Genomic DNA, 24,805 nt, shown 5'->3' on the forward strand with positions numbered 1-24,805 from the left:
TTTTTCACCTGAGCCCTCGGTTTCATGTCTTGTACCAATTTTGGGTTTCTTGTTCAAAGCTTAGAGTAGACAGAAAAGGATAGGAAAGAGAGAAGAGCAAGGAGGGTATGGGAGGTAGGTATAGAGGGGGAAAAGGGATGGGGAGGGAGGGGCGGGGGGAGAGGGGAGGGAAGGATGATACATTCAAGATAGTCGAGGAAGAGGGACTGATATCTCCACAGAGCCACAGTAAGGGATAAAGGTCGCGCGTAGTAAGTTTCAATTCCTAACCAGCAACAGGATGCTGGGTCATTATTCCATATAACTATTTGTTTTGGTTGGGCCACTTGATAGTATTTAATGATATCCGGAACCCCCATGCGTCCGCTCGTCCTTGGGGCCAACATTACCGATCTTGACACTCTCGGTCTTTTATCTTTCCAAATGAATTGAAATATTCGGTTTTGAATATTTTTAAGCTCAGGTCGGGGAATGTTTATCGGGAAGGTTTGGAAATAATATAGAAATCTCGGGAGGATGTTCATTTTAGGTCACACCTATTTTCAAAGACAACATAGACCATATGTGTCTTAATAAACTACCGCCCTCCTGCCGTTTGCGTCCAAATAGCTAGAACATCTCGTGTTCTCCCACATAATCAACTTATTTAATTCCCATGCCCTCCTGCAGCTCCCTCAACAAAGACTGTGCTCACTAAAGTAGCCAATGATCTACAAATTCCAAGATCACTTTTCCCTACTAATCCTACTAGCTCGCTCTACTGCTTTTGATACGGTCAAATCACTCTTCTCCTTCATATTCTAAACCAGTGTTTCCCAATCGGGTTTCTGTGAGAGGATCAAAAGGGTGCAATGAGATTTCTGTGTTCTCCCAGAGCAGGGAGAAAGCAGGGCAGTTGTTAGTGGGCTGGGCAGTTCCCTCCATCCTGATTGGCTGCATTACCCAGCAGCAGCCAATCAGGAGGTCTTATCAGGAGCCTGGGATGTGTGGCCAAGCAGAGGAGGAAGCAGCATGGGCAGGAGAGAGCCGAGACTGTCTGTCCCTGTCCTGTGTGTATGTCTTCTGTTGTGGGTATCTTCCGTCCCTGACGGTCTCTGTCCTGTGCCTTTTGTCACACACTGTTTTGTTGTGGGGGTGCCTTAGCAACTGAGCACTGTGATAAGAGGTGTCTCGAGAGAAAAAAGGTTGGGAACCACTATTTTAAACTCTCTTGGTATCCGCAACAAAGCTCTGTCCTGATTCTCATCATACCTCTGCCATCACACATTTTCTGTCTTTTTTAACAGCCTGTCTTGGTCTTCTGTTGATCTATCTGTTGGTATATCATGGCTCTGTTCTAGGGCCTCTCCTTTTTTCTCTCTCTCATCAATTGGTTTCCTCATCAACTTTTTTGTCTTTAAATATAATCCCTATGCAGATGATGCTCAGATATATCTATCCACTCCCTACCCTCACTCTTGCAATCCAATCCGATTCCTCTTGGCTATATCCTCGTGAATGGTGCTCCGCTGTTTAACAGGTACCTATATTGCATATATGTAATTTCTTAATGTCCTGTGGACAAAACCTTGTGAGATATGTGAAAATGCCCTGAAGGGTTTAAATAAATGAAGCATATGCTTTTATGATTTAGTGCAAGTAAAAGCTGGCCAAAGCCAGTATCAGAATTCCCTTATTATAAATGTGAAATGTGGGTGCATGAATACCCTAGTGTGAAATATGGTGTAGGAACCTGCTAAACAGAGTCTACCTTGATGAGGCTGTCAGACTTGAATCATGTTTTGATCAAAAGATGCAAATCAAATGACTCCTTTGTTACACAGACTTAGGTTCTAAATGTTAACATGTCAAGTATACAGTATGTTAGCCTAAATTGGTAGGAGCGCAGGATCTGTTCTTGTGTTTTCCATATACAGTATGTAAGGCCAATCCTTTTGCCAGCAGCACCCTTCTAAAGGTAGGAGTGCAGCAATATGTACCGTCTTCCATAAATAAAGATATACACACATACATTCACAGACAGAAAGACAGACATGAAGATACATACTGACAAACACATGCACACACATACAGAAACACAGAGATACAGATGAACACAGACAAACACACCAACATACAGATGCATACACAGGAACACTCACCCATGCAGATACGCATGCACACACACACATAGATACACACTTGCTGAGAATCTTGTGCCGTTTCTCCTGGGAGAAGTTGTGCAGTTGCAGAGACTCGTGTGTGAGGAAAGAGACCGCCAAATGGAAGAAATTATTCCAGAGCTGAGGGGGAAAGAACCAGAGTTAGGAAGTCTCTGTACACATGGAGGAGTTTTATACCTGCACTAACAGGGGATGGGCCATATATGTGCACAGACAGGGGAGGGGACGTAGATCTGCACAGACAGGGGAGGAAGCCATATACCTGCACGGTTCGGGGAGGGGGTGCATACCTGAACGGACACGGGAGGGGCCATATATCTGAACGGACAGGGGAAGGGCCATATATCTGTACTGACAGGGGCCACATAACTGTATGGATATAGAAGCTATATCCCTGTACTAGGGAATGTATATACACAGGGAGGATTAGTATACCTGTACTAAAAGGGGAGGAGCAGTATAACTGTACTAACAGGGGAGAAACTGTATACACCTGCACTAGGAAATGTATATACACAGGGACGACCCGTATACTTGTACCAACAGGGAAGGAACATAAACCTGCACTAATCATGTACATACACAGGGAGGAGCTGTATACCAGTACAGGGGTCTTTAAAGAGAAAGCATGGTGTGACCTTTCAGTGACCTGTGACCCCTCTCAGTGAACTCTGACCCGTTTCCCTGACAGTGACCTGTGATCCGAATGCCACCTTTCAGTGACCTGTGATCACAATGTCCACTCTGTGGCAATCTGAGCCCAGTGTCTTTGTCACCTGCAGCTCAAAGTTGGCCTGATCCAGGAAGAGCTTGTTCAAAACGGCAGCAAATTGGTTCATAGCGCGAAGGAAAACCCTGCAAGTAGAGATGACTGATTATAATACACATTATAATACACATACACATGCAGCAAAACTATTGAGGAAGCACTGGGCTAGCCTCATAAACCCAGGTCCCCCTTCTGTGTGTAACCGCAGAGTATACTTCAGGTGTGTGTGTTTGATTATATATATATATATATATATATATATATATATATATATATATATATATATAAAATCAATAAAAGAGTAGCACTAGGTCAGTGTACCTATTAGAAAATAATATTGTGACAAACAGTGATACAAAATTAAAATGAAACACTTCAGCTAAAAATCAATTAGGTCACATAATTAGTTACATAAATACCAATTACCTACAGTAGCTGACTGTATTACTTTAAACTCTACCAAGATTCTTATTTTGTATTCAGAGCACAGTCATATGTACAGGCATACCCCGCATTAACGTACGCAATGGGACCGGAGCATGTATGTAAAGCGAAAATGTACTTAAAGTGAAGCACTACCTTTTTCCACTTATCGATGCATGTACTGTACTCGTCATATACACGCATAACTGATGTAAATAACGCATTTGTAACAGGCTCTATAGTGCCCCCACTTGCGCACAGCTTCAGTACATTTAGGGAGCCGGTATTGCTATTCATGACGTGCTGACATTCGCATGTGCAAGCTGCCGTTTGCCTATTGGACGATATGTCCTTACTCGTGAATGTACTTAAAGTGAGTGTCCTTAAACCGGGTGTGACAGGGTGAAGTCAAACCCTATCAGTTATGCCTGGGAAACATATGTCTGAGTGCTTCATCCAGCACTCAGAAGGTTAACTCAGGAGGAAGCTAGGTAATCAGGAGGTAAGCTGACACCTGTTAACCAGCATGGTACAGTATAAGAGGATGTTGTTACTGGCAGTAGCTGGCTGCCTTAGACCAGAGAACACTGCTATGTGAGCTGGTAGCCAGACGGATTCACCAAACTAACTACTTCAACCAAAGTAAGACTTGTTCATTTGTTTTCCTGACTACTTAAAATACACTTACGGTTTGGTAAATGGTTTAGCCAGCCAGCCTGCTAGATAGTCCTGGAGTGTTAGTCAGTTCTCCCAATGTGGAGCAGGATTTGTTTTTGTTTAAAGGGACAGTGTACCCACATGTTATGTTATGCTGTGGAGAAATAAAGATACTGAACGTGTGGACTGTTCCCTGACCTCGGCTACAGGCCGTCCTGCCACAGGTGGTGTCAGAAGTGGGATGTCGGACGGCCCCTGTATCTGAAGGGCCACACACAAAAAAAAAAAAAAAATGGAGAAATTTTTTTCTCAGTTCCTTGAGCAACAGCTCTGGCTAGCAGAGAAACAAGCTGAGCAACAGGCCCATCAAATAGAATGGCAGGCCAAGCAAGCAGAACATCAAGATCAGCAAGCTGAGCGACAAGCCCAGCAAGATGAGCAACAGGCCCGGCGAGAGGAAAAGCTACTCCAACTGCTAGTCGAAGGCCCAGCCCCAGGCAGACCAGAGATTCCAAATAACCCACCGATGATGCTGCCTAAAATGAAGCCAACCGACGACCCACAGGCATTTCTCCTCACTTTTGAAAGGGTAGCCACGGCCCACGGCTGGACAGTTGATCGCTGGGTAACGACTCTGGCTCCACTCCTCATAGGAGAAGATCAGGCAGCCTACCAGGCTCTTCCAGCAGACGAGGCCATGGACTATCAGCAACTAAAGGCTGCCATTCTGGATCGCCTAGGCCTCACTCAAGAGACCTACCGACAGCGATTCCGGACAGTCAAATATACAAACAGAGACAGACCCCGGGTCGTAGCCCACTGCTTAGTAGACTTATGTACCAGGTGGATACAACCGGAGAAGCATACCAAGGCAGAGATCCTTGAACAGTTTGTGCTCGAGCAGTTCATACAGATACTGCCCCCCTCCTCCCACTCCTGGGTAAAAAGACACGCTGCATTTTCCCTGGATTCAGCGGTCCGCTTGGTGGAAAACTTCCTTGGTGACGACACACAACAGGATAGCTGGGAACGGTCCGTGCAAACACCAGTTGCTTCCGGTGATGCCAGAGGCAGGAGAGCAGACAATCGAGGGTTCTACAACCCGCCAGCTCGGGAGATCCAGTCAACCCGATCGGAAGACCCTTTCCCATCTCTGAGGGTACCTGGTACAAACTCCTGCAGACACGCCCGTCCCGGGTTTGAGGCCATTGGATCACTCAAGGGAGGCCGCCACCCACAGTATTCCCCGAGAACCTGGACCCCCGTCATCCAACAGCGGAGAGGTCCAAACACCGAACCCCGTCGAGAGCTTCCGCTGACGACCGAGTTTGCGGACTCAGGAGATGATGAGATGGACTGTTCATATGGCAGAACCACTGCCACAGCTTCTCTCCGAGGGGACTACAATCCGTGGTTAGTCCCAGCATCTCTGGAGGGGAAAATAGTAAAAGCCACGCTGGACTCGGGATCTGGAAAAACCCTGATCTTAGAGGGCCTAATTCCAAGCAACAGACTATCCTATGACCCTCCGTGGAATATCGAGTGTATCCATGGGGATACAAAGAGATACCCGACGGCAAACATTCTACTGCGTATCAAGAGGCTAGCCTGCTAGTGGGAGTTGCTCCCTGGCTACCTGCTCCTGTTCTACTTGGCCGAGACAGGCCCTACTTCGAAACATTGTTGGCCCCTACTCCAATGGAGCCTACTTCTCTGGTACCGGAGAAGCCCGGAGACTTGTTTCCTTTTTCCCCAGAGATTTCCCCCCGTAGACACCACGTCCCATAGACACGTAAACAGAGACGTGCGGAAAAAGAGGACTGGTTAAGAAAGGCTGGGACTCTTGGTAACATTAGTCAGCCCAAAGGACTGCAGGTCATGGCCGGAGATGACCAGGGTGGGGAACCGATAGATACAGGAATTTTGCCAGACCTGGATCTTCCTGACTTCCGTCAGAGGCAGAGGGAAGACCCAGCACTGGCTAGACAATATGAGAAGGTGGAACAGGTCAAAAACAAGATAATGGATGAACAAGGTGTAAGAGTGTTTCCACATTTTGAACTATTGAATGACATCCTATATCGTGTGAATAAGGTTACACAAACAGGGGAGGTCATTCGACAGATGCTAGTCCCTAAAGGGTTGATTAAAACAGTGTTCACCCTAGCCCATACTCTCCCATGGGGTGGTCATTTGGGCAGGGATAAGACCATGGACCGCATCTCGTCCCGGTTTTACTGGCCAGGCATACATGGTGACATCATGAAACTATTTGAGACATGTCCTGAATGCCAGTTAACTAGCCAAAAGGACAGAAGCCGGCTCCCTTGGTCCCTCTGCCCTTGGTAGCCGTCCCATTCGAGAGAATTGGGGTAGATCTGGTTGGACCTTTAGAACCCTCTGCGAAGGGACATAAATTTATACTCGTTGTTGTAGATTATGCCACCAGATATCCTGAGGCCTTCCCGCTTAGATCAGTCACTGCTAAACAGGTTGCTCACAGGCTGTTAGAACTGTTCTCAAGGGTAGGACTTCCCCAAGTAATGTTAACTGACCAGGGAACAAATTTCATGGCAAAGTTAATGCAGGATGTCCTGAAGTTATTGGAGGTAAAATCCGTCCGGACCTCAGTCTACCATCCTCAGACTGATGGATTGGTAGAGAGGTTTAACCATACTTTAAAAACCATGCTTAGGAAGTTTGTGGACACTGAAAAGCGAGCTTGGGATGAACTTCCCCCTTTCCAATTGTTTGCGGTACGAGAAGTTCCCCAATCATCCACAGGCTTCTCCCTGTTTGAGCTCCTATATGGACACCAACCACGGGGTATTCTCGACCTACTGAAAGAATCCTGGGAGGAGCCCTCCCCCTCCAAGAATACCCTTCAGTATGTCATAGACCTTAGAAACCGCCTAGACATGATAGGTCGGTTTGCTAAGGAAAACCTCAAATCTGCTCAAGAACGTCAAGAGAGGCAGTACAACCAAAATGCCCGCTTGAGGGTCTTCCAACCTGGGGACCAAGTGATGCTATTACTACCGACATCAGAGAGTAAACTCCTTGCAAAGTGGCAGGGTCCTTTCCAAGTTCTCCTCCGCACAGGGGAGGTGAACTATGAGATCTCTCAACCAGGGTCCAGGAAGGGTAAACAAATCTACCACGTAAACCTCCTGAAACCCTGGAAAACGATGAGATCGCTGTTCATCCACCCTCGGGAAGGAGAGACGGATTTGGGTCCACAGCCTCCAAAGGGTAGTACGTACAATGACCATCAGGTTCCCATGGGAGGGCAGTTAACAACGGAACAAAGGTCAGACCTACTAGAATTATGTGACCAGTTCCCAGATGTTTTTTTTGAGCTGCCAGGGCAGACTGATTTAGTGTCCCATAGGATTGAGACAGATCCGGGCGTAAAAGTACGGTCCCGTCCCTATAGATTGCCAGAGGGCCGAAAAGACCTGGTAGAGAGGGAGATAATAGACATGTTGGAATTGGGCGTGATCGAGGAGTCCCACAGCGAATGGTGTAGTCCTATAGTGTTGGTCCCTAAACCAGATGGGAAGGTGAGGTTTTGCGTGGATCTGCGAAAGGTAAATGCTGTATCCAGATTTGATGCATACCCAATGCCTAGGGTGGATGAATTGCTTGACTCTCTTGGTAAAGCAGAGTATATCTCCCCCCTAGATCTCACGAAAGGATATTGGCAGATACCTCTAGCGGAAGAATCCAAATGCAAAACTGCCTTCGCCACCCCTCTCGGTTTATACCAATTCGTCACTATGCCATTTGGGTTACATGGGGCTCCAGCCACGTTCCAAAGGTTAATGGACAAGTTACTACGACCCCATAGGACATATGCCGCGGCCTACTTGGATGACATTGTCATCTATAGCAGACATTGGCAGTCTCATATAAAAAGGTTAAGGGCAGTCCTAACGTCCTTAAGAGAAGCAGGGCTCACTGCAAATCCCAAAAAATGTGCCCTGAGTAAATCCACTACAAAATACTTGGGCTATGCCGTTGGGGGAGGGATAGTAAGGCCACTAGCTAGCAAGGTGGCCGCCATAAAGGAAGTCCCCACCCCACAGACAAAGACACAGGTCCGCTCCCTTTTGGGGTTAGCAGGGCATTACAGGCGGTTTATCCCCAATTTTTCAGAAATTTCTGCACCCCTAACAGATCTGACAAAAAAGAGTTCCCCGACCCAAGTTAAATGGTCTTGGGAGTGCCAAGACGCCTTTGACATGCTAAAAAAGTGCCCCGCTCTTCGGAGCCCAGATTTTAAAGAGCCCTTCATCATCCAGATGGATGCCTCAGAGGTAGGACTGGGAGCAGTGCTGTCCCAGCAATTTGATGGTGTTGAACACCCCATACTGTTCATCAGCCGGAAGCTGTTCCCAAGGGAAGTGAGGTATTCCGTCATTGAGAAGGAGTGCCTCGCTGTAAAATGGGCAATTGAAGCCTTGAGACATTATGTCGCCGGAGTACACTTCACCCTGGTCACTGACCATGCGCCCTTGAAATGGTTAAACACCATGAAGGACACAAATTCAAGGTTGACCAGGTGGTATATGGCCCTCCAACCCTTCTCTTTTGATATACAGCATAGACCTGGAAAGGACCATGGAAATGCCGATTTTTTGTCAAGAGAAGGAGTGGAGGGTCGGGCTTCAGCCGTGTGGGACCCTAGCCACACACAAACAGGGGAGGTATGTGACAGGGTGAAGTCAACCCCTATCAGTTATGGCTAGTAAACATATGTCTGAGTGCTTCATCCAGCACTCAGAAGGTTAACTCAGGAGGAAGCTAGGTAATTAGGAGGTAAGCTGACACCTGTTAACCAGCAATGTATAAGAGGATGTTGTTACTGGCAGTAGCTGGCTGCCTTAGACCAGAGAACACTGCTATGTGAGCTGCTAGCCAGACGGATTCACCAAACTAACTACTTCAACCAAAGTAAGACTTGTTCATTTGTTTTCCTGACTGCTTAAAATACACTTACGGTTTGGTAAATGGTTTAGCCAGCCAGCCTGCTAGATAGGCCTGGAGTGTTAGTCAGTTCTCCCAATGTGGAGCAGGATTTGTTTTTGTTTAAAGGGACAGTGTACCCACATGTTATGTTATGCTGTGGAGAAATAAAGCCACTGAACGTTTTCATTTATCCTGAAACTACACGTGTGGACTGTTCCCTGACCTCGGCTACAGGCCGTCCTGCCACACTGGGGTATTCCTGTATGGGTTTGTAGATTACACTCTGCATACACCACTATTTTGTGGTTCTTTTGACCGGCCGGTTGTGATTGCATGGGGCGCTTCTGCTCCCCTTGTTTTCCTTGTTACTGTTAGCAGTTTCTAGTTCTGTGCAACTCTCACAGTTGCAGCCAATCCCCTGAGTTACATTTGGAGGCTTTCATAGTTGTTGTCTTTTTCATGTTTTTGTATTTGTAGGTGTTACTTTAGATGTGTCCTACAAAATTTTATTTTATTTTAACTTTGGCGAAATTTTGTGTATTTGCGGTTAGTATATGGAGTGCTTTATGTGGGATACTTTGTTCTTTTTTGTCAGTCCATATTTCATTTTTCCTTCTAGCACCACCAGTGACTATTTGAGACATGGTCTTTATATATTTACTGTAGTTACTGACTAGGTAGAATACCGCTTATTATTTGTAGAGTGAGCGATATCCATTTGTGTTTGTTAGTTTAATAAATATATATATCTATATATCTATATATATCTATCTATATCTCACCACACGAAAATACAGCATCCAAGCCGCTAATAAGTGAATATTTACCCAAAAGCTAGATATCACTCATAATAAACGAGCTATAGCGGTGCTCAAGAAAAAAGATAATATAAACACAAACAACAAAGATTTCCTAAGGAGAGCACACGGGTATTCAGTAAATATGAACGCAATTTTATTAATTGAACCATTAAAATTGTAGCAGAAATGTAAAATGGAGGGGGTCACCATACATTACAACATAATGATGGACCAACACAAGCTATTGGACTAAATGAACAATTCTACTCCCTCTCATAAATGGGAATAATATGAGCACAAGCAACACAGCAGTAAAGTGATAATGAATAGGAAAACCATTAAGGTGTAGTTGCCCCAGAAGCAATGCATAGAAACAAATAACTGCATCCAATACTGTTGTAGCATGATGTAACAGGCTAACAAACACATGAATAAATCAGTGAGACGTATACGTATATATATATATACTGCTGCGGCCAAGTTTATTCGAGCATTTGCCCGTTCTTGGCCGCAGCAGTAGCCTGGCGCGCGCCCGAGAGTGACGGGCGCGCGCCGAAGCAGCGGAAGAGCGCCCTCCGATCGGGGCGCTCTCCCTACCGCTGCCGGGTCCGCCGGGTCCCCCGGAACCCCCTGCCGCTGTCCCGCGATCGCGGGACACCAGGGCTCCCTCGGGGAGCCCCTGGACGCGCGTGCAGGGGGCGCACGCTCCCGAAGACGCGTGACCGCGCGCACGCCGAGGGGCGGCCACTAGCAAGCCGGGAAATCTCCCGGCTTGCGGTACCGGCCACACTTTAATAAAGTGTGTCGGTAGTGTATCTGAAACGGTAAGCTATTCAGATCACACTATGATCCCATGCTTGTTAACCTGCATATTTTAACCCCACACCCCTTTACAACTTCTTTCACTGCAGCCTCTCCCAAAACTGACTACACAAAACACTGAAACCCTGAATTGACCCTAGCATTGCAATGCAGCAAAACACTTGAAAAGGTACAGGCCCACCCCTGCTGTTTAGTCTGCACACACTCACTCTGCTCACAACAGCTCCTTGCAGCACTGCCTACCTCTGGCATCATGAACCTGCTATGTCTTCTAACTTTTTTCTTTCTCCTGGCCTCATGGAGATGTTACTCCCTCTATCCACTACAAACTCCTCCATCCTGGCCCACACCCAACATCACCATACACCCTGGACTACTCAAAAGCCTTGCACTATCTACTGAATGTTGGTGGAGAACTCTAAAAACCAGCACACCAACCACTGCTCACTGTAATGGAAAACACCACAAATTTACAACTTGCAAACAACTACCCAAATTTCTACTCATACTATTACTCTCTCTAGCAGGTGATGTTGAAACTAACCCAGGTCCTCCCATTTCAGCTCTGTCCCATGCCCCTGAGAATTCCACCTTTAAATTCCAAAAAGGGCTATCTGTCGCCCATATAAACATCCGGAGCCTGCTGCCCAAACTGGATGAACTAAGGGCATGGTGCCTTATGCATAAACCCAAAGCCATCGTTCTTACAGAAACATGGCTATCCTCTAAAACCCCTGATGCAAATATCGCCATTCAGGGATACTCCATTTTTAGGAGAGATAGGTCAAAGAGAGGAGGAGGGGTGTTATTTTATATTGCAGACACCTTACAATTTACACTGTTACATTGCCCACCAAGTCCACCCTCTTTTGAAACTCTGCAAAATCTGCCTCCCCTTTTCTAAGCCCATCTTACTTGCTGGCATCTACCGCCCCCCTAAAGCCCCTCTACAATCCTTGACTGATATCACCCAATTTCTTGCCTCCATTTCCTCTCTGAATGAGAAGAGTGAGCTGCTAGTTCTAGGGGATTTCAACTTCAATTGGCTTGACCCTAAAAACCACAAAATCCAGATACAACTCAAGTCACTTAACCTATCGCAACTCATTTCCCAACCCACACGAATAAACCTGAAGTCGCATAACCATTCCTTGCTAGACTGGATTCTCTCCTCAAACCCCAGCAGAATCCAATCCTCTGGCATCCTTCCTGATATTTTCAGTGACCATGCAATAGTGTACTGTGTAAGGAAAATTAAACCGCCCCATTCAAGCCCTAAAGTTCTCCTCACTAGAACATTTAAAAACTTTAACCCACAACAGTTTCTGGATGACCTTACCAACTGCCCATGGCACAGAATCGATTTAATTCCCGACCCTGATTCTGCGCTCGACTATTTCCAATCCGAGTTCTTAAAACTCTGCGATACCCATGCTCCACTACGCAAAATAAGGGTACGGGGGGCCCACCTTCCATGGGTTACACCTGACCTTATAGCACTCTACCAGTTCAGGGATGCCTTGTGGAAAAGCTACAAAGTAACTGGCACTACCAAGGATCTCAATCACTACAGATGCCTGCGGAACGTGTGCACAAGGCAAACAAGGTATGCAAAAGCACAATATTACTCTGACAATCTCCACCAAAATACATCAAACCCAGCTAACTTCTGGAAGGTTATCAACAATATATTCCAGGCTCCTAACCATCAACAACCAAGTAATATCACTAAGGGGGATATTACTCTGACAAACCCCACTGACATTGCAAATGCATTCAATGATTACTTTGTGGGGTGTGCCACTAACTTATTAGCGAAACGCAGCACAAACCCCAAACCTGAATCTCATCCTGGGAGTACCCCTATAGTTCCACCCCCTCCCAACACTGCCCACAATTTTCAATTTAGCCCAGTATCTGAAGAGGAGATTACACAAGCGCTCCTCAAACTAAAACTAAGCAGCCAATGTGGACCCGACTTACTACAATCTAGGTTCCTACGACTTGGTGCCCCAGCCATTGCCAAACCAATTGCGTCCATAGTCAACTCTATCCTGTCTGCAGGCCATATCCCTAAGACCTGGAAAACTGCCAGAGTTGTCCCAATCTTCAAAAGTGGGGACAAAAACACTGTCTCAAACTACAGGCCAATCTCACTTCTCCCAATTCTATCCAAAGTTATGGAAAAATGTGTCCACTCCCAATTAAGCGATTTCAACACCAAGACAAATTTCCCTAGCCAATTCCAGTCTGGGTTTCGTCCCAAACACTCCACCGTAACTACCCTGCTAAAAGTTTGCAATGAAATCCAGTGTGGAATGGAACGGGGACAGCTCACTGGTGCAGTATTCCTAGATTTTGCAAAGGCTTTTGATACAGATAATCATATTATCCTGCTTAACAAACTCCAGAACTCTGGAATAGGGAAGCATGCTTTAAACTGGTTTCAGTCCTACCTATCAGGAAGATCCCAACATGTGTCCATCTCAGGCTCTAACTCCAACCCCCTGGATATCACCTGTGGTGTACCGCAAGGCTCTGTTCTGGGGCCCCTACTCTTCTCAGTGTTCATTAATGATCTTTCCACAGCTTGTAAGGAAGCCTCAATACACATGTATGCAGATGACACAATCCTGTATGCACACAGCCATAGCCTCTCTGACCTTCAACACATACTTCAGTCTGACTTTTTGAGACTCGAAAACTGGATTTCCCAAAACAAACTGTTTTTAAACACTGACAAGACTGTAACAATGGTATTTGGGACCAAGACTAAATTTGTAAAGCTTCCAGTGACTGAGCTCCTGATTAGAACCAACGCTAACACCACCCTAACACCTGTCACTAGTTTTAAATACCTGGGCTTATGGTTTGACTCCCACTTAACATTCGGGATGCACATTGATACCCTGACAACCAAGACATATGCCAAACTAGGGATACTTTACAGGAACAAATCCTCCCTAAGTCTCCTGGTCAGAAAGCGTATTGCACAGCAGATGCTAATGCCAATTATTGACTATAGAGACATAGTATATGGCTCGGCTCCTCAAACCCACCTTGGCAAACTTGACACCCTCTACAATTCAATTTGTCGTTTTGTTCTCCAATGCAACTACAACACACATCACTGCGAAATGCTCAAAGAACTAGATTGGTCATCACTAGAGTCTAGGCGCAAAGTTCACCTTTCCTGTCTCACCCTCAAATACTTTCTGGGCAAGCTACCCAGCTACCTGAACAGGCTCCTCACCCCTACCACATGCAGTACCTATCACCTGAGATCAGACTCCAAAAGACTATTCATGGTCCCAAGACTCAACAAAGTATCCGGACGTTCCTCCTTCTCCTTCCGTGCACCCCAAAACTGGAACAACCTACCAGAGACTCTCATATCCACCACCAGCTTAAGTTCTTTCAAATCTAAGGCTGTCTCACACTTTAATCTGGTCTGTAACTGTTTCATACGCTCATAATATATATTTTCTTTAACTGTGCATGCAATGTCTTGTACAGAGGCGGCACATTTTATTTGAGTGCGGCTAGCTCCGCAAGCCTGGGGATGCCCCGGCATGCTAGCCGCACTCCCTCGGCGTGCCGCGCGTCATCGGGTGCTGCGCCCCCTGCACGCGCGTCCAGGGCTCTTCCCGCGATGTGGGGGACGGCGGCAGGGGGTTCCGGGGGACCCGGCGGACCCGGCAGCGGGAGGGAGAAAGCCCCGATCGGAGGGCGCTCCTCTGTGTCTTCGGCGTGCGCCCGGCACCCTCTGGCGCGCGCCAGGTTACTGCTGCGGCCGAGAACGGGCAAATGCTCGAATAAACTCGGCCGCAGCAGTATATAATGTATACCTTGTTCATTTATATAACTGTATTTGTAACCATGTATTATTTTGTTTTACTCTGTGCCCAGGACATACTTGAAAACGAGAGGTAACTCTCAATGTATTACTTCCTGGTAAAATATTTTATAAATAAATAAATAAATAAATAAATAATAGATCCCAGTAAATCACATATGTAGATAAGATACAAAAACTGAGGCACAGATCTAATAAATCCTTAAACACTAACAACTGCAGTGTGTATGAAATAAGCCAATTAACTTCCGAATCATATAGATTATATTATACTAAGGAGTTGAAAATTCAAATCCTAGTGCTCATAACCCATAGGTAGGGAATAGAGAAAAGTATAGTCCGTGATACTTCACCACTGTCCCCGAAGTCATGACGAAACGCTCGTTGGAGTGGGAGCTGGTGGGGGACCCCTCTTCTTTATACCATGGACTTTACATATTGAGACACGCTGTGCCTACAGTAATGATATATGTGTATATATATATACAGCTTAACCCCGTTACAGCGCGACCCATTATAACGCGGTTTTCACGTGGCTCCCGTTTAAAAAAAAAAAACATTTAAAAAAAAACAATTAAAACAAATATTTGTAAAAAAAATTTGCACACTGCCACACTGTACACACTCCCAGCACTCACTGCTCACAGCACACACTCTCACTGCACACTGCACACACTCTCACTGCACACTGCACACACTCTCACTGCACACTGCACACACTCCCAGCACTCACTGCACACACTCCCAGCACTCACTGCACACACTCCCAGCACTCACTGCACACAGCACACACTCACAGCACACACTCTCACTGCACACTGCACACACTCCCAGCACTCTCTGCACACACTCCCAGCACTCACTGCACACAGCACACACTCACAGCACACACTCTCACTGCACACTGCACACACTCCCAGCACTCACTGCACACACTCCCAGCACTCACTGCACACAGCACACACTCACAGCACACACTCTCACTGCACACTGCACACACTCCCAGCACTCTCTGCACACTGCTCACAGCACACACTAACTGCACACTGCTCACAGCACACACTCTCACTGCACACTGCACACACTCCCAGCACACTGCTCACAGCACACACTCTCAGTGCACACACTCCCAGCACTCCCAGCACACACTCCCAGCACTCCCTGCACACTGCTCACAGCACACTCTCACAGCACTCACAGCACACTCTCACAGCACTCACAACACTCTCACAGCACTCACAACACACTCACAGCACTCACAGCACACTCTCACAGCACAGCACACCACACCTCCCACTCCCCCTCCCTACCTACAGTAATGATATATGTGTATATATATATACAGCTTAACCCCGTTACAGCGCGACCCATTATAACGCGGTTTTCACGTGGCTCCCGTTTAAAAAAAAAAAACATTTAAAAAAAAACAATTAAAACAAATATTTGTAAAAAAAATTTGCACACTGCCACACTGTACACACTCCCAGCACTCACTGCTCACAGCACACACTCTCACTGCACACTGCACACACTCTCACTGCACACTGCACACACTCTCACTGCACACTGCACACACTCCCAGCACTCACTGCACACACTCCCAGCACTCACTGCACACACTCCCAGCACTCACTGCACACAGCACACACTCACAGCACACACTCTCACTGCACACTGCACACACTCCCAGCACTCTCTGCACACACTCCCAGCACTCACTGCACACAGCACACACTCACAGCACACACTCTCACTGCACACTGCACACACTCCCAGCACTCACTGCACACACTCCCAGCACTCACTGCACACAGCACACACTCACAGCACACACTCTCACTGCACACTGCACACTCCCAGCACTCTCTGCACACTGCTCACAGCACACACTAACTGCACACTGCTCACAGCACACACTCTCACTGCACACTGCACACACTCCCAGCACACTGCTCACAGCACACACTCTCAGTGCACACACTCCCAGCACTCCCAGCACACACTCCCAGCACTCCCTGCACACTGCTCACAGCACACTCTCACAGCACTCACAGCACACTCTCACAGCACTCACAACACTCTCACAGCACTCACAACACACTCACAGCACTCACAGCACACTCTCACAGCACAGCACACCACACCTCCCACTCCCCCTCCCTACCTTTGGTGTCGGCTGCTGAGATCGGAGCGGAGCTGGCATCAGGAGGAGGGGGGGGTGGTGTCGGAAGGAGGGGGGGGGGTTTGGATGCCGGTAGGGGGGGTGAGTGATGCAGGCTGGGACTCGGAAGGCCGCGTGGGCTAGGCCCAAAACTGATTATGCCGTGGAGGGCCGGTAGGTGTGGGGGCCTCGGGGGGGGGGGGGGAGGAAGTGGATGCCGATGGAGGGGGATGGATGCCGGTGGTGGGAGGTAAGGAGCAGGTTGCGGCTGGACTCGGAGGGCCGTTGCTGGGGGACGTGTAGGGCTTCCGGCCACCTCTTCCTTCCTTCTCTCCTTACTCCCTCCCTCCCTCCCAATCAGGCGCGCGGTGGCCATTTTTAAAAAAAATTAGCGCGACCCCGGTTCTAGCGCGGTCGGATCGGGTGGCCCCCGAGGACCGCGCTATAACGGGGTTTAGCTGTACATAGATAATAAAAAATTTTTACCATCACGTTTTGAGTTATGGTGGGTGAAAAAGGCAACAAGAAACCTCCACCGTATTGCATATAGCAAATAAAAAGATTACTTGTGAGCACATTCACATGTCTTAGACAGGTCTGCAACCCTGCCTTTCCCCATTATCCCCAGCATACAGTGCTTCCTCTGCAGCAAGGGATTCTGGGAAATGACATGCAAATGAGCAAACCCTACAGTCTTAAAATTTGTAAAGTCAGCAGTACAACCAACGTCACACTGATGATTCCCATTAAGGTTGAAACATGTCTGTGAATGGTTTTTCTGGCTTTGCATCCGATTCCCATGCTGTGCTTGAAAGCGGTGTTAACAGCAAGCATTAGCTTATATGGGCTCCATGTAACAATGGTTTTTCAGACAAAAGGTGACACATTGTGTGCTCATTTGCATGTCACTTCCCCTATTTAAGGTATTACTGATAGGGCTTGAGGCCCATACAGACCTTCAAATGGTGCTCCTCCTGAGGCCTCCTAATGGGACACAGGGTAGCTGGTACTCACTCCACCGGGGGAGGAAAGAGACACACCCACTTTTGGGAAAGTGCCAGTATTTATACCCTTGGGTTGTGCCCCATAACAGAGCAGGTCTGAATACTGAAAGACCATCACATCCAGCATGTGACCCAACCAGTATCCACCCGTCAGGCTGACACTTTCTGGCTGTTGCTAGGCCCAATATATATATATATATATATATAGCAACAGCCAGAAAGTGTCAGCCTGAGGGGTGGATACTGGTTGGGTCACATGCTGGATGTGACGGCCTGTCAATATTCAGACCTGCTCTGTTATGTAAAGTAAAACCCTTTCTTGCTTTATCCATTGTAACACCGCCGGAAGAAGAGATCAGAATCTCGAACAAATAAAACCATTTTGTTAGCCACAGAACGGTATTGTCTATATATTTTTGATTATTAAGCTCGGCTAACACGGTACAGACACACACACACACACACACACACACACACACACACACACACACACACACACACACACACACACACACACACACACAGAACAAACGACAGAGAAGCCCAATGCTACATCCAATATGACAAAAAAACACAGTAAAATACTTACATATTCTCTTGAAAAAGGGTCATTTAGTATAACCCTTTGGCCAAAGCATTGTAAGCTTGCGAGCCACGACAAGGCAGACCCTGTTCGCAAGTCCTAACACTACCAGATAAAATACTAATATATCTCTATTAGGATTACAATTCTCATTTACCTCTATTAGGAGGGAGAAAGACCACCATTGGATCTATATCCAGTAGAATGAAAGGACTTACTCACTTGGGAAGTGGGGAGTGGCGGGCTTAAAACCTCGGAAGGAGGAGCCACTAACCTCCAACAGCTGAAAATAAATGAACAAACACACAAAACCCCAGCAAGTTCTTTTTGGGAACCCCTGGGCCCCCACAAAATATCTGTGTCTCTGTCTCTCTATATATCTATCTATATCTATATATAGATCTATAGATATTTATATCTATAGATAGATATACACACACACGTTGTTTACACATCCTGTAGCTCAAAATCACTAACAAGAAGTGAGCGGCCCATGTTTACCTCATGTTAGAGGGTCAGTATCATTGGAGGTCAAGGTTAGGAACATTAATATGATGGAAATTTACAACATTTCTGAAGAACAGAGAGATGTGTAACCTGCAGGACAGTGAACGAGAGAGGGACAGTGACACGGTAAAAAGGAATCAGTGACAGAGAAACAGGGATGATAAACTGTAAAAACAGAAAAATACAGTCACACGGAGAAGGGGTCACTGACCGTTGTCCCCTTTACTCCCTCCCCCCCCCACTGGAAATCCACTGTAGCGATGGAGGGGTTAATCAGGCCATTAATAAAGGCATTATACCCGGCTGATTAACCCCAACTCGCATTGGGAGTGAAGGGGTTAAAAGTATATGCATTACCCTGATGTATTTGCCCCTGTCCCAGCCTTCTTGTCCCCATTTTACAGCCTGTTCCCTACCTGCAGTAATAAGAATGCATACAAACTGTATTATTCGTTTTAGGCACAAGATGGTGTTGTGAGCTCTGAGCAAAGCGCTGATTGCAGAAGCGTGGCTATGTATGGGAGGTCTGCTTTGAAGAATAGGTATCCATTTTCAAGCACTCGACCTCGCAACCGCAAGGTCAATTAAATAAGTGCTTTGCGGTTAAATCTGAAGTGGATGTTGTCAAATGTATCTCTCATCTTGTTAGCGTTCTTAACTTGAAAGGGAGAAGTCTATTGCCATGAGAACTAGGTTAACCACGGAAACCACAATAGACACCTTTCAATTAAGTACGCTAACTCGAGAACCAAGGGGGCTAGCATTCTGATTTTTGGTGTGCAACCCAGAATAAAGAATCCATACACCCACATATAAAGTTTATTCCCATAGCATAAGCAGAACATACTTTACTAATAACATGTATTTTACTGTTAGTTTTAAATGCACAGGCAGGAACGTTTTTTTCTGCAAGCCCGGGAAAAATCCTTTAGTATGGAAATATGCCAAGTGTGAATGAGCTGAGGGTATTTTCCTCCCTGTACTTCAAAGAGGCCCTGCTAAGTGGGAGACTCTGAGTCTAGTGAAGTACAGGGTTGAAAAGCCTCAGAGATTCCAAGTGTGAAAATGGCAGGGAAGTTGCTGAGTGCCAGATCCCGGCATAAGCCATTGACACCTTGGGACCAAACCCTAGACTGAGGGTCGCCAAGTTGAGGGTGGACCCCCGGTATGTTAAAATGCATATTTAAACATGCACTTTGCAAACCGGAAAGCTCTTTTTGCCCGTTCTGCAAACTTTGGGCAGATCGGGGATTGGTGGGTTAAATGTTCCCATGGAGGGGATTGGGCATGCATGCTAGAGATAGGTCTGTGAACCCTATAAAACTGCCGGCCGAGCTATCCCCGGTGTGATTCATGACTTATCCAAGCTTTGCTCAAATTCCGTTCAAGTACAGTGGTAGCGGTTCCAGGACGCAAGGGGTTAACAACATCGTAACTAAGGATTTACCCCTACTTCAGGAATTCGTTAGCCCTGGAGACTTCCGAACGAATTCCAACGAACTAGAAGAACTTTCTTCATTTGGCCGAGTTATTAGGTTGGCAACTTGCGACCTAGCCAAAAGAACTTTAAGCCAGAGACTTTATTTCTGCAGCTTTCGTGCAAAGGACAATTTAACAGTGTTGTATTAAGTGTATTCTGAGGTTGTCGTGTGTTTGTCTATTAAGGAAATAAATTACAATTTATTTTGCCCTCCTTGTTGTGTTCAATCGAGAATCCCAAAAATATAAAAGTGTTTATGAGTACTGGTCCACCGTGACACCCACCTGTTCTGTGACATGGTCATTAGCATCCAGTCTTTGGGGTAAACGTTCTTCCCAATGAGATCTCTGAACATGATGAACGTTTCCATCAGGAAATCCTACAAAGTCCAAAGAGGAGTATGGGGTGAGGGCAGAAAGTAGAGAGTGAGGGGAGTGATCAGGGTAAGGGGAGAGCATCGAGTAACTGGGGAGAGCACAGGGTGTAAGGGGAGAGCAGAGAGTGAGGGGTGAAAGAGGTAAAGGAAGGATGAAAGTAAGCAAAGAGTAAGGGGGTACACAGGGTAAAGGAGGGGGAGCAGACAATGAGGTTAAAGCATCGGGTGAAAAAGAGAGACCAAATAGTGAGGGCGGAGCAAGGATTGGGATGGGGGAGCAGAGAGTGAGGGATGAGCACAGGGTGTTGAGTGTGAGGGGAAAGCACGAGTGAGGGGGAGAGACCAAATAGTAAAGGGGAGGGCATAGTGGGGAGGGCAGCGTGGGGAGGGAGAGGAGAGAGAGGGAAAGCACATGGTAAGGGGGGAAATGAAAGAGTGAGGGTGAATCACAGGGTGAAAGGAAGCAGAGGGAGAGAACAGGGTGGCAGGGAGAGCAGAAAATGAGGGAACATGGAGTGAGGTGCACATGGGGAGGCTGGGGGGAGAGCAAGGAGTGAGGGAGGAGGATGGAGTAGGTGAGCAGATACTACAGTGTAGGTCACATAAAAGATGACACTCCTTATTGAAGGTGTCACACAGGCACAGTCCTAACTCAGACATGGGAAACTTACAATGATGTCCTGTCGTGTCCTGAAGGTGCTGATGTAGTAATCATAGTGGTAATCTTCCATCTGTCTCAGAACAGCTATCATACACGCTACAAAATTGCCCTATGGGGAGCAACAAGGGAAAGAGACGATCACAGGTATGAGGAAACGGACCGTTCTTCCTACCACAGAGTGACAGTCTCTCACTCTTTGCAGAGTCGTACAGCGTCAATCTGTCCCTCCCTCCCTCCCCAGTGTTACAAAGTGTCACAGTCCTTCCCTCTTCTCGCAGGGTGATACAGTTTCAGTCAGTCCCTCTTTGCGCGTGATGATATGATAATACTGTCTTACAATGTGTGGTGACTGCCGACTCATTCCGATCACAGTCCTGTTTATCCTCCGCAGCAGACGTTCCATGATGAGCTTTATGTGACGGGATGTTTCACCCTGAGCGGACAGACAAAAGGTGTCAATAATACCTTTTCAGAGACATGCAGCAAGGGTCCTTTCGACACCAAGTTCTCCCCTCGCTAAGTGTTACAGTGAATGCTCTGCAGGGCAGAAAATAGTGCATAGCAGTTCAACAGTAGAGCAAATAAACAATCTGATTGTCAGTATCATGTACAGAGGATCTACTAACCTGGAGAGTGCAGCCCTCTAATAATGCAGGGAAATGTATTCCAAGGGAGGAAGAAAAAAAACAAATACATAGAATAATCATAAAAAAGGGCTCTTTTCTACTCTCCCCTCTACTCCCCCCCTCACCCATCTTGCTCTGCTCTCCCCCCCCCCCCTTACTCTTAGGCTGCGGCCAGGCAGGGTAGCTGGCGCTCGTGCGCTGCGCCCTGCTCGGCCGGGCGATTTGTGGCCGCCTGGGGTCGCAGCCACGACGTCACGGAGCTGGTTCGCCCTCATTGAACACGTGACGCGCTTGCGAGCAGCAAATTCAATTTTGCTTGCTTCGGCAAGCAGCTAAGCGCCTCGCATGTTCAGGCACTTGCTCACGCTGGCCACACACATTGTCGCAATGTGTTTCATCGTGGCCAGTGTGAGCGCGTCTGCCCACTCAGCGCCACCCTAGTCGAGGCCTTGCACTCCCGTCGCTTTGATCTCCACTCACCACCTCCTTGCTCTGCAGGACATCCAACATGTGGCTCAAGAGCTGCCCACTGGCTTCATGGTCTGGCTTGTTATAGTTATCGTCCAGTTGCCCACTCAGCTGGTCAGTGAGGAGAGGCAGGAGGATGTCTCTGCAATCTGGAGAGAGGGTACACGGGGAAGATGGAGGAATGGGAGGTAAAAGTTTGCAGATGGACAGGGGGTAACGGGTCGCGCTCCTATTGCTGTGGACTTGACATTAAATGGACGTTACATTATAGTTCTACCACATTAAACATTCACATTAGAATCAGAATAATGTAAAATTATAGTGAGTAGTGGTCCTGAACGTGATCCCAGGATATTGCAAACCCCTTTAAAATGTTGCTCCCCATTTTAAAAATATTTATACAACATTAATATATAAAAAAAAAAAGGGAGCAGGGTTTTATTAAAATAATAGAGGGAGGATGTCAGAGGACAAAAAAAGAACCTATGTGCACTCACTATTCACTAAAGAGGGCTTGTAAACATTAAATCCTAGGGAAACTCCTATATAGTCACTCACTAATATATTAAAACGACTTTATTAAACATCTATGCAAATGAAACATAATATACATGGATAAAAAACACAGGGATTACCGCATAAGTTGAGTAAAAAGTCTAAACCTCACCACATATGTGCTAGTCTATTGGCAGTGGATAGACATTGGGAGGCGACACGGTATGAGTGAAATAAACCGGTCATATATATATATATCAATATGTATACCTGGTACCTAACCTCTCAGTAGAGTGCTATAGATATAAGGCAAATAGTACCAACGCCAAAGATGTGAAAGTAAACACAATCCTTATATCAGATATGTGGCTACCACCATAATATGCACAGTATATAGAGTAGGCATAAACGTGGTGACCACGGAACTATGTCCCAGACTATCCTTCACGATGTACCAAACAAGCAAAAAAAACACCTTTATAAATAAGGATATGTGCATTGAATGCCGTGGGGCATAAGCTCAGAAGGATACGACCTGATATTGGCACGGGTGCATGCTCAGGCACTGCTACACGGTATACACTTCCTCCTACTCGGCTCCGCTCATGCGCTCCCTGATGACGTCATCACTGTGACGTCATTAAGAACCGACGCACGTTTCATACCTACCAGGCGCTTTCTCAAGGTAAGTGGAGTGGTATCCAGCCACTCCAGAGGGATCTTATGCGTCTTGGCTGGGGGTGTCTCCTTTTATTCGGCCAATCACATAAGTGTATACACAGAATGAACAGTACAACTCGCTTGTGAGGTACATTGTGTCAGAGCCTGTCCAGTCTGTGTCAGTGTGGTACTAATTATGTCTATCCCTTCCTTATATGTATATAGGATTAAGGATCCATCTTAATCAATGTTGATAAGAAAAACAACAGAAGTTTATACCACTTAGATGAAAGTAATGGTGTGTGAGTCTCTTTTTTTACATGGCAATCAAATCACCCCATCAATATATAATACAAGTCAGGAGTTTAAGGGTATATCTACTATATATTTCTCAAACAGTCATATGTTTCTATGTCTGTATGTGTCTCCCTGTGTCCCTCCCTGTGTCCCTAGCAGCAATCCCATTGGACCTTGGGCCAGGCCAATGAGATTGCTCCCTTGGCCCGCCCGCCCCTGCACACCTCTCATTGGCCTGAGGCGGAGTGACGGGCCAAAGGAGAGACACACACTCACACACTCACACACACACACTCACTCACTCTCCTCGGATCTGCGCCAGTCCCACTCTCCACCACCTCTCACTCCCGTCGTGTGTGTGTGCCCCCCTCACCGCAAACCCCCCGCCCCTCCTCACCGCAAACCCCCCGCCCCCCCTCACCGTAAACCCCCCGCCCCCCACACCGCAAACCCCCCGCCCCCCCTTACCGCAAACCTCAGCCTCCCCGGCGCCAAGCCTCCTCCACCTCACCTTTCACACGCCGCCAGTAAAACTCCCGCCACCAGCAAAACTCCCGCCGCCTCACACGCCGCCGCCTGCCCACTCAGCTCTTCTCATCGCGGCCCCGTCTTACCGCCGGGAGCGCCAGCAAGCAGTTAACCCCCCCGCGGCCGTGCCGGGAGCACCAGGGGCGCAAGGAGGTAACCTCCCCCCCCCACCACACACAACCCCCCCCCCCCCCGTGGCCGAGCCGGGAGCACGGGGGGTGCAAGGAGGTAACCTCCCACCTCACACCCCACCGCGGCTGAGCCGGGAGCACCGGGTGCGCAAGGAGGTAACCTCCCCCCCCCCACCACACACAACCCCCCCCCCCGCGGCCGAGCCGGGAGCACCGGGGGCGCAAGGAGGTAACCTCCCCCCCACCACACACAACCCCCCCCCCCCGCGGCCGGGAGCACCGGCTGGCGCAAGGAGGTAACCCCCCCCTCACACCCCACCGCGGCCGAGCTGGGAGCACCGGGTGGCGCAAGGAGGTAACCTAATCCC

General features: G+C 47.4%; 1 protein-coding gene across 1 annotated transcript in view; it reads right to left on the minus strand.

Annotated features, from left to right (window-relative positions):
• Window positions 1-24,805, minus strand: part of DOCK5 (dedicator of cytokinesis 5) — a 177,977-nt gene that overhangs the window by 22,573 nt on the left and 130,599 nt on the right. The window contains 6 exon segments of the mRNA XM_075601583.1: window positions 2,182-2,282; window positions 2,939-3,017; window positions 20,480-20,574; window positions 21,243-21,341; window positions 21,570-21,665; window positions 22,339-22,475. Coding sequence (XP_075457698.1) covers window positions 2,182-2,282; window positions 2,939-3,017; window positions 20,480-20,574; window positions 21,243-21,341; window positions 21,570-21,665; window positions 22,339-22,475 — 607 coding nt within the window.

Source organism: Ascaphus truei, chromosome 5 (genome assembly GCF_040206685.1).
Source record: "Ascaphus truei isolate aAscTru1 chromosome 5, aAscTru1.hap1, whole genome shotgun sequence".
Taxonomy (NCBI): Eukaryota; Metazoa; Chordata; class Amphibia; order Anura; family Ascaphidae; genus Ascaphus; species Ascaphus truei.